This window comes from Psittacula echo (assembly GCF_963264785.1).
Source record: "Psittacula echo genome assembly, chromosome: 16".
NCBI lineage: Eukaryota > Metazoa > Chordata > Aves > Psittaciformes > Psittacidae > Psittacula > Psittacula echo.
Genome location: NC_137752.1, coordinates 5,479,379 through 5,496,602, shown reverse-complemented (window position 1 = coordinate 5,496,602; position 17,224 = coordinate 5,479,379). Strand labels below are relative to the sequence as shown.

The following is a 17,224-nucleotide window of genomic DNA, read 5'->3' as shown; positions in this document are numbered from 1 at the left end:
TAACCCCTCCGTGAGCTGTGCTGCAAGACTGACGGGGGAAGAACTCCAGCTTTTACCTGGGGACAGCGCAACTCTGTCTCCTTACCCTAAGCCTTGCTGAGTACCGCCACAAAAGCTGTTCGAGGGGGCTTCTTTTTTTGGCTGGTGACCCCTTGTGAGAGCAGCGAGGAGGGAGCCCACCACAGGCCTCACTGTGGGGCCGGGGACCCTAGGAGGCGGCCTCCGGGCGGGGAACATGCGGCAGAGCCCAGATGGGCCCCAGAGAGGAGAGAAAAGCGCTGGGGAGCCTCAGAGTGCCGGTAACAGGGCACGAACCCCGGTGAGAGGAGACGAGCCTCTGGTACCGGTGGTGCCCGCGGTGAGGGGCAGCTCCGCCCAGGTCACGTGCCGCTTCCCGTGACCCCGGAAGTGCCGCGGGAAGAGGATGCTGATGCTGGACTAAACATGGCGGCCCGCGGTGCTGGGGCCGCGCTGTGGTGGGCGGCCGCCGTGCTGGGGCTGCTGCTGCTCTGGGCGGGCTCAGCCGGTGCCCGCGTCCATCATCTCACCCTCAAAGTAAGGTCTGCGCCGCACCCGGCCCTGCTGGCTCGGCCCGCGGCTGCGCTGAGCTACCCGCCGGGTCGCCTGAGGGGAGCGGTAGGGCCTGTCTCAGGCCGTCTCCCGCGGGCCGGGGTTCGCCGTCACCCGCCTACAGCTTCGTCCCGCTGCCTTCACTTGTCCTTCTTCGCTGCTCTCTGGGCTCCCCCCTGCCGCTCAGCCTGCTGAGCCCCTCTATGTTGTGCTTTCCTCGTTATTATCCGTTTTCCCCGCATCCCTTTAGCTCCAATCCCTGCTTTTTTGGGCCTCCTTTTTCTTAGTCATACGGAAAATGTGTGAAGGGGCATCAGAACTGTAGCGGGTTGAAGGCGGAAATGCTTCGCATTCTGTTGGAAGTGAAGCAGAAAGCTGTGTGCGATAAGAGGGCTGAACATGAGCTGCAGAGGATTTGGGGTGGCTTTTGCTTTTAATCTGTGGCCTGCAGTAGTATACCTGCCCTGATCACTGGTCTCTTGACTCTGAAGGGCTGGGTGGATGTTGTCATTCCAGATGTAGCTTCTTTGTACTAATCGAATGATCAGTAGAGATAGAAGAAAATACTGATGCTGATAACTCTCTATTTTGGTCTGGTAGACTTATGATTGTACTTTGAAAGAGTGTTGTGTCATTCTATGACTGTACCTGAGAAAAGCTACTTATTCAGGGTTGTGGTGGGAAGTGGTGCAGGTTGTGGTGAGGATCTGCAGCTCGAGTGCTTCTATCTATTGTGCTTTAAATGAAAAGTTGTGCGGTTGATGTGTGACAGGATCTGTGTGTTTGGGGTTGTGCTTTTTAAGGGCTTATGTACAGCATGCGAAGTGCTCTGTAAATCTTCAGAATGAGGTTGTTAATTATGTTTTTGTTGTCAACATCACAGATATTTTGCTAATGGAAATCTTGGAAGACGTTAATAAAGTGTGTGACTAGGAGTAGCATTACTGTGTTCTTGTAGCAGTGTAGGGAGAGTGCCAAACCCTTGCAGGAGCTCCCCTTCAGCCTTGGGATACAGTGAGTGCATGGGGGATGCTCATAACTTATTTATAGGGAATTTTCCAGATTAGTAGTTGTCTAATGTGCAACCACGTTAATATTGTGCTTCAGGAAAAGTGAACTGTTCCCTGAAGCAATAGATTAGGAGTTTGTGCTGGTTACATTACTGAGGATTTTGTGACCAGCTATTGAGTGCTGGAAGAATTTCTCCTAGGATGATACTTTTCCTTTACATAGAAAACTTTCAAACTGGCCTCAAGCAAATGTTCTGAGCAGCAAGCATTACAGCTTCAAGTCCTAATTAAGATATCTCTTAATTGCCTGTATTAATTACTAAACTGTGTTTGCCGATTTTCATGATTGGAGCACGGTTTTAGTTTTGTGGATGCTTTGTATGAGTTGCATCACTGACCTACAGAGCACTGTGGAAAGCAGAAGCGTAAATGTGAGCTTTATTGTTAGAGTACAGGCTCTCCCTTTCTGCTCCATCCAGTGCTTTATGGCATTTCTGTAAACATCAGACTCCAACAACTGCACCCTTTCACAATGAAATCTCCTTCCAGTGTTCTTGCCATTGGTTCCTTGATTGTAAGTGTGTCTTGACACTGTGCCAAGCCAAAGGCCATGGCTTTGTGCAAGTGTTTGATATTAGGTTTCCTCAACCAAGCTGTTACTGCTTAAGTTAGAACAGCCTCATTCTTGTATCTTTGTAATTAGTGTGCTAAGGTGAAGCTTTTTTTGTTTTCAGAAAAGCGAGCTGCAATCTGAGCAGTTTCCTGTTCTGAAAATAACTTTTCATCTTTATGAAAGCATCCAAAAGGATTTGTTTCTCCTGAGTAATTAAAACTATTTGTTTGAATCTTGCTGTTAGATTAACCTTGTCAAAGGAGACTGTCTTAGTAGCAGTTGTTATCTGTTTTTAAAAACCAAACACTACCAAACCTGGTTATAGGAGACTGATGGAAACAATTTTCAGCGGCCTTCAGAGGTAGCTGGGAGTTGGAACATTTCTCTTCACTAAAAATAAGATTTTTTTTTTCTTAACAGTCAAATGCATTAATACTGAAGCCTTACGTTTTGAGTAATGCAATGGCAAACTGTCTTACAGAATGAGGAAGCTGTCTAAACAAATTCTTTGTCAGGCACGCAGTTAAGTTTAACGCTAGGGAATAGCCCGATGTAGGGTTTCAAGAGGAGTCATCCAACTGACAGTGCTGTGTGGCAGCTGTGCTGTTAGTCTGATAAATGAGTTACCTTGCCGAATAACTGGCTTACAAAGGAAAGTGAGATCTCTTGTGTTTTATGATACTGTCAAGATTGCAGTTTAATTTTATTATTTGGAAGATGATCTTTTTCAGCAGTTGGTTGTAAATACTGGTGGCCTTTTAATGTTGGTGGGTCACAGGCTTCAAATGCTCAAGTTTAAAAATACCTTTCTCAATACCTTTTTCTGTGTTTCTTACAAAATACAAGTCTTCTGTTAGTCTCACACAAGTAATCCAATTCCTTCTGTGTAAGGATAAGCACTCTCTGATGAAACTTTCACTGTACTGATAGTGTGATCGCAATTAGATTCTGAATAAAATGTTAAAGGATATTTTTCTGTCTGTTCTGGGCTACCAGAATAGGCAGGATCTTTGTTACGATTTTCCTGTAATCTCAATCAAATGTTGTGGAATTGATATTTATCCTAAAGGAGCAGAAAAAGTGGAGAAGGCTTTTATGGAACTAAGCTGAGAACTTTATTGGTTTGACTGTAACCTGTTAGTGATGAGTCCCTACTCATCCCTTCTCAAAGGGGCAGGCTTAACCTTTAAATACATCCTACATAAATTAATATAACATGTATGTTAACACCTCAGATGCTTAAGTGTTCACACATTTGTTGTAAATTTGCAACTGAATGTTCTGAAGTCAGCAGTTGAGTGGTCATAAATGAAAGCTGGATTCTTCCAACCTGTTAAACCTCCGTAAGAGCTGAGACAACCATTAGTAAACCAGTATCTTTAGGCTGTTTATAATGTGGAGCAGTAGGTGCTCCTGGAGAGCATGGTGTTGCTTGGTGGCAACTGGTAGCTGTGTGGGGGGGATCATGTAAAGCTCAAGGATTTGTGAACTAAATCTGTCAACTCTAAGCACTCAAAGCTGAACTAAAACCAGGGAGGAATGTCTGTGTGTTGTATATTAATTATCTTTTGTTGGTTGGAGAATATTAGTAAACTGGCAGTGTAAATAAACTGAAATTGAGCTGAGCAGCTTTTGCACATACGCTGAACGAAGCAGCTGCCTCTGGTTGTATTTGCAAGGTGTAAAACACTTTGTGGCTGGATGACACTGTATTCCCAGCTCATATTCCTCTGTAATCACCCAGATAAATGCTTCTCTGTCCAGATATGTTTAAATACACATTATATGCTATGTGAAGAGCTGTATTAATCTTCTGTTCAGACTGAGAAAGTATGTTGAAAGTGGTGTTAAAGGAGCCAGATGGGCTCTTTTTTCAAGCACATTAAGTGACCTAGAACCTGAAGACAAGACAGCTATAATACTCTATAATACTCTATTAAATGAAGCATCTGCTATGAGCCATGTGTCCCCTCTCCTGAGCATTAAGGGAACCATCTAGTTATTTGCCAGGTTAACTTCATTCTATTAGGGTGATCTTATTGCAGCTAGCTTATAGGTTAGCTGTGGCAGGATTAGTGTCCTGCTGTTACAGTCAATGATATTTATGTGTCAGGAGTGTTTTAAGCAGAGATGTCAAAGTAGATTCTGAGGTGAAGCTTTTAGTTCTCTCACTTCTACAGCTCTTAGTTCAGTCTTACAGTACCTTGTCCAGAACATTTGTTTGCCTTTAGCAGCTGACTTCTCTCCTTAGAGAGTTCTGCAATCTGTTTATATTTTCCTAGAAGAAACAATTTTCTTATTGCTAGTGACAATCTGTAAAAGAGCTGTAAATCACCTGTTAAACTTGCTTTTTAATATTTTTGGTTCTATTTCTGCTTTTCTTCTAATTATTGATCCAGTAGGTTTGAGGACCAAATGCTTGCCTATTCATTGATTTATGAACGCAAAGCAACAGGGGTGTGACCTTTCATCATCTGATGTGGCAACTGTGTGTAATGTTTACTACTTCTTATGTGAGGTCCTTCATGACCTCTTTCTTTAAAAAAGAGCTCATTGGACTCGAACCTTCATCAGCTGAGCAAGGCATGGAAAGGGATCAATTTCTACATTTCTTTGCCAGACTGAGAGGAAGTAAACACACAAGTCTAGGTTTCAGTATTTATCGTACTTACAAGATGCAAGACCTTGCTAAAAATCATTTAGAGGAATGGGGCTACATTAGAAGTTTTCTGCTCTATACTACACACAGAGCTTTCTAGCGTGTTAGGTGTTTGTCCAAACACTGACCCTGCCTAATGTAGAAGATCTTGTGGGATAACAGTACACTGTGGTACTTGTTTAACACATGAGCAAAACCCAGCTCTCAGTTGGGTAAGATTACTGTAATCACTAATTCCTGTGCAGTCTGTTGCAATGGCAGTAGTTAGCATTCAAACAGCAGTTGTTAGTTGTCTTAATTTGTCTATAGTCTGTCTTTTTCCTATCAGTATTTTGCTTAATTAGTGATGCCTGACACTTAGTCTCTTCCAGACCTTTTTTCTTGTATATTTCTCAGCATTGTAGCTGGGTAATTAGCAAAGATATGTTTAAAGTTCTTGCTGTTCAAATTATTGGAAGAGTTGGTTGACTCCAGTGAAATAATCAGTTATATCCAAAGGTATTCTAAAGAAGTTTACTCTTGGTATGATCAGATAGATGTTTTGCACTTAAGTAAGTGTCAATCTCTGTTGTCCTGCTTCCTCTTTGACTGTTGCTGCAGATGACTGTGTATGTGAATGGTAAACTTACTTTCCTTTCTTACAGGATGATGTGAGGCAGAAAGTGCACCTGAATACCTTTGGTTTCTTCAAGAATGGCTTCATGAAAGTCAATGTTAGTAACCTTTCATTGAAGCCACCTGTGAGCTCTGATGACAAGGACAGCTTATCAGTAAGTTCCTCTGAGTCCAATGACTGCGTTAAGGTTCCTGTGAAATTGCCCTTGCACTGGACGCATTGTTTGAGGTGTCAGATCTGAACTGGTGATAGTAGAATCAGTGTTACTGCTGACAGTAACTGTCTCATCTTTAGATGACTCTTGCATTATATGTTATATAGCATATAATATTTTAATAGAGACTCTGAAATACTAGGGTAGAAGATAGACCTGTGTTCTTACTCTTTGGCACAGTTCAGCCTCTTTCTTTCTGAAAGCAATAAATGTTCTCTTCAAGCAGAAACATCCGGAAAAACACTGAAATAAGTTAAAAGTCTCAGGGGCAGAAGGTACTTCAGGTGAGTTCAGGATATTAGTTGTCCACTAGTATTTTATTCTTAGTGGATATAGATAAAGCAGCGAGTTTATTATAGCTGAATATTTTTTCTGTCTAATTAGATAATGAGAAAAATACCTGGATTCTGCCTTAAATGTAGGTTAATTTATTTAGAGAGCAGTATCTTTGACTCTGTGGTGATTTGGCTTCTAATACTACAGGAATGTGAGCTGGTTTTAATTTGACAGATTCTTCTCACTTGTCTCATAGGTGGGGTTCAGTTTGGATCGAACCAGGAACGATGGGTTCTCCACTTACCTGGTAAGAGATGTGAATTTGCTTTTCTAAGCTGGGGACATCTCATAGCTAACATTACTCCAGAAATGGCTGGAAGAAATAAAAGGGGCAGGCTTTAGGCATGGGCAGGTTGCTGAAGATAATTCAGTTTTACAACTTTCTGGACTAAGAAGAGTTATCTCTACATTGAGCGGGGGGGAAACATGTCCCACTTCTTATAAACAGGAGGGCACTTCAGAGATGTTTTCCTTCTATTACCAGGATGAAGAAGTGGATTACTGTATCTTGAACAAGAAACCAGATCAAGATGTCTCTGTTGTACTCTTACTTCTGGACTTCAAAACTGAAGTGTGAGTAAATAGTGTACTCTACATTTTATTTATTCAGTTCAAGCCAGTGCAACACTTGTGAAATTTACATAGAGGCTTGGAAAGCTGCTGTGCATGTAATTATTTGTTAATGGATTACATGAGAATTAAGGGGAGGTGAGAGTGAAGGAAAAAATCTGCAGTGTAAAATGGTCCAAGAACTCTTGGAGGATAAGGGGACATAGGCAGAAGGATCATACCTTAATTGTGGTTAATGCATAAACTTGAAGTCTTGGGTCACTTTTGCAGCTCTTGCGCTGGATATACCATTTTGTTGTTTGTCTTGAATTATCTTGAATTTTATGGAAATACCTTTGAGGCTGCGTTGCTTTCTTTTGCAAGAACAACTGTAACTGTTTGTGTGGAAACATAATGTCTAGTGAGACTCTGGTTACCAAAACTGAATAAGCTTATTTTTCTTCAGCTGCTCTTGTATTTGATGTAAAGATACAGTGTGACTTTTCCCACAGTGATGAGTTCAATGCCAGGCTGCTCTAAGTCATGATCTGGTGCTTGTCTGTCCTCTGTGGTAAAAAACCAAACAAGTTGATTTTCCTTTATTTGATATATGTAGGCTATGACAGCCTCTTTATGAATGTTGATTTACTTTCATTTTGAATAAAACCTCTTTGTTTTACTTATTTGTTTAGTGTGAAAGTACAGTTCTCTGCAGAAGCTGCTTCTTTGCTACCTAAAATTTCATTCACATCTGAGGAAAATGCTACTGCATTAAATACCAAGCTGCTAAAAACTTCTGAACAGAGCAGTGATTCTGATAAAAATCTTGCAAAGACCAGCCAAAAGACAGACAGCAAAGGTAGGCCTGCTAAACTTGACCTCTGTGTGCTGTCACCAAGAGTTCCTGGTTGATGTGGATCCAGCAGTGTGTTGTGGTCGCATTTTTGGAGTTGGGACTGCTGAGCAGCCTGATCTGAAGTAGCCTGAGTCTGTCTTGGCCCATCGTGTTCGCAAGCTTTTTAATATTGTTAAAACATTTGCACAGTTGTTCTAACGAGTCAAGAGCTAAAGCTTGGTGCCACTGAAGATGATTGATCTGATGGCTCTAGTTTTGCTTTCTCTTGCATTAAAAAGTGTAGCGTGCTTGTTGACAGTGCACTGAGGTACAGGAGCCAAAAGCAAAGCTGAAGTCTTGAACTTTAGCTTCCCGGTAGAATGGGATGACCTTATGTTTGAAAAGCTTCTCGCAGGAGTGAAGTGAAACTGAACTTGACATGCTGCTCTGTAGAAGTTTCCTGTCAGTATAAGTTTCTCAAGTTCAGAACAGAGATTGGCTCGGCAAAGGTCACCTATGCTTTTGGATTTTCTTTGATTCTTTTTTTACTGGGGCCTTACTTAGTAGAGAGCTGAGAACTTTTTCCTTCTCCAGGGCTAATCGTAACTTCAGTGTGCTTCTCAGGCCATGTATTAATGTCCAGATTAAGATTAGTCAGTGAGACTAACAAGTACACGGTCATAACGTTAAAAGTCATAGCTGTAGCCTGCATCTGTTATAGGTCGTCTGCCTCCTGGATCACTGTAATTGGAGGGGTTGGAAATATTTCTTGAGTATGCTTTTGTAGACGGTTTAATAGTAGAGAAGCTGATTCTAGCATTTGAAGATGCATTCAGAATGAATGCTAGTTGTGGGAAGTCCTGGGAGAGTTGAAGGAGAGACTGGAAAAGAATCTCTGTTAATGATTATCTAGGAAACTGATACGCAGACAACTGTTGGAAAGATTTGAGCAAGGTATTTGCAATGTGTAAAAGGATGTCTAAATGCCAATACTCTAAAATGTACTATTAATACTTTTATCTCTAGATAAAAAGTCCAAACGAAGTACATCATCCTCCCAGGTAAGAAACTGTCTGCTTTTCTATTTCAGAAAGAACCTTGGGGATTATTCCAGTGTAAGCATAGTCAGAAAGTGGAGAGTGTTATGCTTTCCTTAGCCTCCCTGCGCTGTAAATACACAGAATGCAGTTTTGATAGTCTGGATGATGTAGCCAAATGTGGTAGATAGCTGCTTAAATCTGAAAGTCTTTTCTTCTTTTCCCAGAGCATCATAGAACAAGAACATCCTGTTCACAATGACAGAGGAACTTTTTCATTTCAGGTAGGGTGCTGTCAGTGTCTGGTCTTAATGTGTGCTCTTTCACTGTATTACTGTTTGAAAAGTAGAAGCCTGTCAGAGATGCCTCTGATAGCTCAGGAAGTTTTTCAGTGGACTCTTGTTAAAAATAAATGCTGGAAATCTCTTTCTTCGTAAGGTGTGGAAGCTGTTTTGAACTGCCTTTGATATGATGCTGTTCTAAATGTCTTGGTCTGTGAGCCTCAGCATATTGAAGTTTACTGTGATACAGCTAGCGCATACAGATTGCTAACAACAGATAGCTGTGACCTGACTGGTGACTCACTTCAGGGGAAAATAATCTGTATGAAACCAGATGAACACTTTGTTTCAGCAGGCTGGTTCACTGATGATGGTTACTATAAAACAAACTCATTTTAAATCTGTAATGTGACACAAATCTCATTTGCATAGCTATCACAATTTGTATAATTGAGGGAAGAACAGAATAGCTGCTCCATGGCAAATATGATCAAAATTTTGTACTTTATCATATGATACATGATTCAATATGATACTTCTTGATGTCTTTTCTCTTCAGTGAACTAAGTTAGATACTGATACCTAAAGGTCTTTGATAAAGATCTTGGACTTACAGAGTGTATAATCATAGATAGGTGCAATGATTTTGCATGCAGAATTCTGTTGATACGCTGGTATCCCCAGACCAGTACACTTGCTGAAAGGAACAACTGACCCTCAGTGACAGACATTTTTCACGCTTCAGTAGAGATGGCTTCTTACCAGGGCAACCCTGTTGTGAATGAAAAGAATGCTAACTTTCCTTTTCCTCATTTCCAGTTCTTTTTTAACATCAGCTCTGATAACCAAGAAGGTCTCTACAGCCTGTATTTCCATAAGTGTGTTGGCAAGGAAGGGCCAGCTAATGATCAGCAGCTATTTAGTCTTGATGTGAGTATAGCTTCTAAAGGATAATTAACTCATTCACTTAGACTGAAACATGCAGCTTTCAATTCTGGCTTGTATATCCATGAGTATACAACACATGAGTGCATATATGGGGTGGGGAGTGATTCAGAGTTGTGCATTTAATCACTGTAGTGGCATTTCTGAAGGAAGCAACTACAATAAGAAGCATTGAAATACTGGTTTAGCAGAAATGTCTGGAAGTCTGAAGAGTGTGTGTGGGCTGGGTTCAGTCTACACAGTTGTGACTAGATGCTGTAATGAAATGGGAGCTAAACCAGCAGTTTGTGTTTTGCTATGCTCAAAAAATCACTTTTTTTTTCTTGACACAATTGCAGATGTTAAGGCTGTAGCTGCAGTCTAAATTGTTGGTATTTGTGAATTCAGTGTTTCTAATTTTTCTGGCCTAATTACAGATGTGTTCTGCAGTGTTAGAAGTGCATCTTAGAGACAAATGTCTTATCCCTTTTAATCATTCATGGGTTCGGTCCTATGTTCTTTTGAACCAGAGTGCATTATCACAGCTCAGGCTTTCCCTTTTTTCTCTTTCCTGTTCTCACATTGGTGTGTAGTTAGCTATTCTGTAACAAATCCCCTCATTGACCAAGGTAACTCTCAGCCAGATCAGCCCCTGACCTCCCTTTTACATGGGTGTGCTGATACTGCTGCAAGGAGAAAACAAGGGAACATGTAGGTGATAAAACTTAGCAGCCCTAACTTAGCTCAGACTAGGCTACATTAAATCTGCTTCTGAAGTTTTCTGTTTTGAAGACCAGTTCTTTTTAATTGCTGTTTGCTGCTTTGACCTGCTGAAGAAATTGGAAAGGAAAGAAAACCTGGATAACTAACCTGCTTGGTTTTATTTGTTGGTGCAGGACAGTTTTAGTACTGCAAACTAGTCTTGATGCATTATTTTAATGAAGTCCTAGCACATATAGCCAAGCTGGTTTAGGACATAATTAGGATGTTAAATAAAGCTTCTGTTTTCTCACAGGGTAATAGGCTTGCAGAAGAGTGCTTTCTTTCTCTTGCCAGGTGAAGAAATCTGCTGTAGTAAATGTAAGAGTGGGGTTTTCAGCTGTATATGACTCTCAATGCCTAAAATCAGGACTGTGCTAAAAATCGTGTTTGTTTGTGCAAGATTTTTTAGATACTGTTTGAGTCAAAGATGGGCAAACTCTTACATTTGGTATGGAGAACAAGTATTCTTTGGCAAAATTACTTTGCCTTTCTGAATTGTGTTGTATAACAGAAGCACTGGAAGGAGAACCTCTGTCCTTTTCTGGAAATTATCGTTGTGGATGTGATTTTGCAAAATATTTTGAGATTCTTGAGGATGGAGAGTTGCTTTAGGAGACTTATAACAGTCACTGCTTTAGAAAAGGTGATTTGAAATGAGTGAATTTGGTGAACTGTAATTGTTAACTCAGTGCTTTAACAAAATATTTTTTCAACTGTACATATAACACACCTTTAATATTCAGATAGAAATTACGGAAAAGAATCCTGAGAGCTACCTCTCAGCAGGTGAAATCCCACTGCCAAAGCTTTACATTTCCATGGCTATCTTCTTTTTCCTGTCTGGGACTGTATGGATCCACATACTTCGTAAGCGCAGGTGAGTGGACTGCTTCAATGTGAGTGAATGTATGGGCTTGCCCTCTTTGATTTGGGGGGGGGGGGGAGGTATTATTCCTTATATAATGCCTAATTCACACTCAGATTTCATCACTTAAAACTCCAAATCTGGCTCAATATTGTCTGCCTAACACATACAGCTTATATTGAAAATGATTGCTTGCATCAGCATCATGGTTGCAGACCGTTGTTTTGAAGTTATCAAGTATTATGTGAAGAAATTCATGTATTGTAGCAGCAAATAAGCAGGAAACTTCCTGTAGCTGGTGACAAAAGGAGAGCACTGTTTGAAAATAACAAGAAAAACTTGGTCAAGGGGTTCTTTGTATGGGGATTGGTAGCTTATGGCAATGGACAGCCATAAACATTTTGATTGCTGTTGAAAGTGGTAGGAAATCCTAATTGAAAACCATGCTTCTTCATAGTTAAAACATAGCAACAGAAGCCAGGAGCACCTCTGATTCCATTTTGGTTTTTCCTCTGACATAGTCTGAAGTTCACTTGGTGGCAGGATTACTTGGCAGTCTGGGTTCACTTGGTGATCAGATTATTTGGTAGTTTGAAGGTCAGTTGGTGATGATGATTTGGTGAGTCTGGAGTTCACTTTGTGGTGTAGAGTCTTGGGGGCGGAGAGATACTCATTTGAATTATGTTTAGCAAGTTTTCAAACAGTTATGGTCTATATAGGCAAGATGTTCCTATGAATTGCTATTTTTAAATAACCCAAGTATTAAAAATAGAGCTGCAGAACATGTAGTTGAAATGTTGTGCAGAATGTTGCAAAACTTGGACTGCAGCATTAGAGGGAATCCTTTTACACTAATAGTCAGCTCAGCCTGGGAATTACTGTTTGATATTTATAGGTTTTAAAGAAATACCCTTGGGAACTGGAATTATTACTGCTGGCTTTTAATTGATGCTATTCCTTCTTCTTTTTTTTCTCCCCAGAAATGATGTCTTTAAGATTCACTGGCTAATGGCAGCCCTCCCTTTCACAAAATCTCTGTCCTTAGTCTTCCATGCAGTACGTATAATGTCTCTGCCTTCAGTTACTCAGCAAGGAAATAGAAACATGGAATCCAGGGCATGCTGTCAGGGAAATCTGCTTTGTGGTGGGGGAAGAATGGGAGGGAGAGAAATGTCTTTCATATTGCAGCATTGGAACTCAACTGCAGCTGTTTGTTTAATTCAGTTTTCATTGACAGATTCTGACTTTAAATACAATTGAGATCGTGGCCTGAAGTGATGAGGCAGCAAGCATGCATGAGGGTTCAGTGAGTTCCAGGAATTCTAATGTTTTGGCCATCTGAGGCTGGCCTGAAAGCTTGAGCTGTGGTGTTTGAGCTACATGGCTTGCTATAAATGTTAATAAATAGAAACCTTGATGAATGTTTGTAGAATTCAAGGGCACTACTTTAGATGAAATATTTATGGTATACTGTTACAGACATAATGCTGTAAGCCTTAACACTTTCAATATGTAAAAGGCTCTATTGGATTGTGTTGACTTTGCCTTTCCACTGGAAGGGTCTCATAAACAAAGGTAATGGCAAGCTTTTCATCCTTCAGTGATTGTGCCAGCCATGATAACAGCTCCAAACATTTTTGGAGCCTAATGAACTTAATCTGATTTCTGATGAAAATGAAACTAGAAAGCCTCTAGTCACCCAGTGCAACTGAAGTTGAACAATGAATGAATAAATAGGTTAAAAATGCAGTTGTTTAACTATAGCTAAGTGTGGGAGGTGTGTGGGAAGGAAATAGATTGTATAAGATATATCCACTAACACTTGGAAAATTACCTCATTATTGCTAAACAAAACTAGAACAAGTTAGGAGGAAGAGCTGAGTTTGCACACACTGTTTGGAAAATGAAACTTGAGGTGGTTGTCAAGCAGACCTATTTTATAGACATGGATGGGGTACTGATGAGCAGCTTGTAAAGTAAGACACTGTATTTTCTGCTTCCAGATCGACTATCACTACATTTCTTCTCAGGGGTTCCCTATTGAAGGCTGGGCTGTTGTTTATTACATCACTCACCTGTGAGTATTAGCAGATTGTGGTGGATTCAAACAATGGAATTGAATTCCGCATGGGGCTGCCACCTCCTGAGCAAACTGGAAAATTGCTGATTTTTTTGGTACTATGGTCTGAATGACAAGACAACAATCAGCCCTGTGTGAAGGGGAAGGCTCTACTTACAAAGGGCAGCTGCAGAGAATTGGCACTTATGTTGGTGGAGGAGTAAAAGGATAAGAAATGCTTTTCTTTGTTCGTAGCAGTATTCAAGTATCTAATTTGCTCTTGGTGTGAATGGTAAGAGGGTACAGCTGCAAGTGTTTTCTCTTGTTCAGGGTGGTGAATGGATGACTCCCCAGGAAAAGATTGTGTATATTGACAGTTGTGAATGGAGCATAATGCTGCTGTGATACACAGTTGCGAGCAAATACATCTGCTTCACTGTTGTAGGATAAGCACTTGCCAAAATTATGCAAGGCATTTATTTGGGCTTGTGGCTTTACTGACTGTAGAAGAGAACCTGGGCAGAAGAGGAAGTTTGTTCAAGTCTTACTGCAGTATTTGTTTCTTTTTCAGACTGAAGGGTGCTCTTCTGTTCATCACTATCGCTCTGATAGGCACAGGCTGGGCTTTCATTAAACACATCCTGTCAGATAAAGACAAAAAAATCTTCATGATTGTAATCCCACTTCAGGTGAGGACTGAGCTGTGTCAGTACTTCCTACCTTGTGGGAGAGCTGCTCCTGCAAGCTGTATAAGACTGAATCCTTTACCAAGTACCACGTAGTTACTGCATTTATAAGCCTATTGGTTACAATAAAGTTGAGTTGGGATTTCCTGGGCCCTAAGTTACACTTTTCTTCCTATGCTGAGTATGAGATAATGGTGATCAAATGGTGTCAGCAGATGAACAACTAGCTATGAGGCAGGTTTATTCATGCTAGTGCAGAACTTGGGTTGCAGAACAGTACCAAACTACTAAGCAGAGATAATAAATGAAAGTTGTCACTTCTGACATGCTTGCTGAATAGGCTTAAGAAATAAAGAAGGTGGGGGGAAAACAGGGACTTGTAGGCTTGCTGGGTCTAGGGAAACCTTTCCAGCATGTTCAAAGTGATCAGTGCTTGTCTCCTGCTCCAGGAACTGAAGTACATAGGAGGGCAGCACTTCTATTTTCTTGTTGTAGGTAGAACAGCTTTTCTGCCTTTCCAGATGGGGTCCCTTACCCAACTGCAAAACCAGAAATAGATTTACTGTTTGAGGCTCTTAGAGCTCAGCTGTGGAGCTCAAACACGGTCAGTGTCCAGTCTGAATTATTGGTTTAATTGAGTACAATGAGTTTAAACTTTTAGCTATATGTGTCCTGTTTATTTTAATAGGTTTTGCACTTTTTATCTCTGAGGCAGTAGATTCAGCATAGCATATAACAAAAAGGACTACCTTCTGAAGCCAGTAGAAATAAGTTCCAATCAGTTTCATTTCTATAAATCCCGTGAAGATGCTGCTGAATCTGTGACTTTCTTGACACAGAGCTGCAGTAGAATTGATGTTACTGAATAGGCTTTTTCTGCAACTGTGCTACAGCTTTTGCTGAATTGGCAGCCTGTATCTAGTATCTCCTTGGAAAGCTGCTAAAACCATTAAACATGTTTTTGTCCTGTAGGTGCTAGCAAATGTGGCTTACATTATCATAGAGTCAACGGAAGAGGGGACAACTGAATATGGGCTGTGGAAAGAAATTCTTTTCCTGGTAGACTTGCTGTGTTGTGGAGCCATCCTTTTTCCAGTGGTATGGTGAGTCACTCACTGTATGCGTTCCTTGGTTTTTAAGTCCTTATGGCTTGAGCTGTTTCAGAATTAATAGATATTGACTGCTAAGTAGAGCTAAACGTGCTGCCAAAGCAAAAAATGCCAGTCCTTTGGAGTCAGGCTTTAAACTGTATCTGTCTTAACACTTCAGCCTTGTCTGTGGAACATGCTTGTTCTGGGGATGTTAAAGTGAAGATAAGGTAAGGTGGGTGGTGATTTAAGTGTGGCCAGCACAGTGCTTTGGAAACTTGGAATTTTGCAGAAGTGCTGACTCTTACAATGGGAAACAGGATTTTGCTTTGCTGACTGAGGCTGGAAAGGAGGCTGTTAGATTCAAAACCAGTAGTGCTGTCTAAGATCAGTGCTGCCTTCAAGCAGAGTGGCTGCATTTTTTACTTGACTGTTTAGAAGAAATAATCCCACGGGGAGTATCTCCCTGCCCTTCCTTCCACTCTACTTGGCAGGGAATAATGTTGGTTATATAAAACTCGACCAAAACACAGATAATTCAGATAAACACTATTGTTGCTTCTTGCCAGTTAGCCAGAACATTTATCTTTTGAATTCATTTTAGTCTTAATTGGATAAACAGCTGGCTATGAAGAAGCTTCTGGCTCCTTGGTTAGTAAACACATAATACTATTTTTCTCCAGTATTTTTGAGATGCAGAGTGAATATGAATTTCTAGCAAACATGTCATCACTCTAGAGTGTAACTCTTGAGTGTTTGTGAACTGTTTCATAATGCATGTGTTTGTGTGGCTGTATAAAGACAAAATACATGTTGCTCAATAGGCAGAAGTAAGCTTCAGCTTGGCTTTTAAGGGTGGGTTTCAGTTGTTCTCATCCCCAGTTGTCCTCTGTGTAAGGGCAAAATCCAAACACAGTGTTAGCAGCCTTCTGCCAAGGCTGAAAAATGTCTTCCAAGCAAGATACACTACCTAATTATCCCTTCCCCTACTCCATCCAAAATGCTGCGGCTCTTAAGAGCATTTGGTTAAGAACATTTGAGCATGGTAAATAAATCTGCAGGAATACTAACTTCACTTATAGACAGACTCTGATTTCCCATGATAAAGGTAGCTTATACAGTCAGCTTTTACGACCTAACGCTAGAATTTCTCCATCATACCTAATGATATGCAGGTACAGAACTTGCTTGCCATAAAAGAACATCTGAATATCTGAAGAACAACTGCATTTGGGTGAGCTGTCATGTAGCTGTGTATGTGTGCAACCACTGTTCCTGCATTGTCATGGTACCAACATAAACTGGCAGAGAAGCCCAGGACATAAAATCCTGTCCCTTTTTCATCTGGATAATGTTGCTGCAGCTGGTGGGCTGACTTGTGAACAAGGCGACTAAGGCTTGGCCCTTGAATTTACATTTCTGCAGGGTAGCTTCTGTTACATGAGTTGCCCGTGTAGACATACAAGCTATAATCAACTATCCAAATGAAAAGAGCTTAAAAGAGCAATAAGATGCCAAATGCTTGGCAGGACTCTGAGTAGTAGCTCAGCTTAATTGTACAAGTGGAAAGCATTATGATGGAAAATGCCCTAGTTTCTCGCCCTGCTCTCTCCCTCCCACAAAGCTTTCTGTAGGCTGAAATAGGTTCCTAGCAATCAGCTTTCTTAATCACAAGGAAATACATTTGCCTGAGCTGGGGAGATCATAGAATCTATGAATTAAGATCATCTAGTTCAACCCCATGCCATGGGCAGGAACACCTCACACTAGATGGGGATGAAATACATGCAGTGCCAAGCACGCTAAGCACAGCTAATTACAAGCATACTCCAGTCATAAAGAGCTAAGAAAACTTCTCAGTGTTCTAGAGGGCTACAGTGAAAATGGAGTGTAAAACTCATAGCTAATCCCCTCTCTTTTATTTTTCAGGTCAATAAGACATTTACAGGAGGCTTCAGCAACAGATGGAAAAGGCAAGTAATCTGTAGTGTCTTTTCTGTTGTGTGCCATAAGATAATGCCACAACTTCAAACACATGATGATTTAAAATACATAAACTAAAACTATGAATCTACACTGTGTCAGTGTGACGCTGCTGCTTTTCCTCAGTGGGAACGTAG

At 40.9% G+C, this 17,224-nt stretch overlaps 1 protein-coding gene across 2 annotated transcripts in view; it reads left to right on the top strand.

Annotated features, from left to right (window-relative positions):
* Window positions 1-428: 428 nt before the first annotated feature.
* GPR107 (G protein-coupled receptor 107) overlaps window positions 429-17,224 on the top strand; it is a gene marked incomplete at its 3' end in the record, with an annotated part of 38,768 nt that continues 21,972 nt past the window's right edge. For both annotated transcript variants that reach the window (XM_080630535.1, XM_080630536.1), the window contains exons 1-14: window positions 429-555; window positions 5,497-5,622; window positions 6,215-6,265; window positions 6,503-6,591; window positions 7,260-7,426; window positions 8,429-8,463; window positions 8,667-8,723; window positions 9,540-9,650; window positions 11,150-11,283; window positions 12,252-12,327; window positions 13,275-13,348; window positions 13,902-14,019; window positions 14,989-15,119; window positions 17,034-17,077. In XM_080630535.1, coding sequence (XP_080486661.1) covers window positions 445-555; window positions 5,497-5,622; window positions 6,215-6,265; window positions 6,503-6,591; window positions 7,260-7,426; window positions 8,429-8,463; window positions 8,667-8,723; window positions 9,540-9,650; window positions 11,150-11,283; window positions 12,252-12,327; window positions 13,275-13,348; window positions 13,902-14,019; window positions 14,989-15,119; window positions 17,034-17,077 — 1,324 coding nt within the window. In that variant the 5' untranslated portion in view covers window positions 429-444. The remainder of the gene's footprint in view (window positions 556-5,496; window positions 5,623-6,214; window positions 6,266-6,502; window positions 6,592-7,259; window positions 7,427-8,428; window positions 8,464-8,666; window positions 8,724-9,539; window positions 9,651-11,149; window positions 11,284-12,251; window positions 12,328-13,274; window positions 13,349-13,901; window positions 14,020-14,988; window positions 15,120-17,033; window positions 17,078-17,224) is intronic.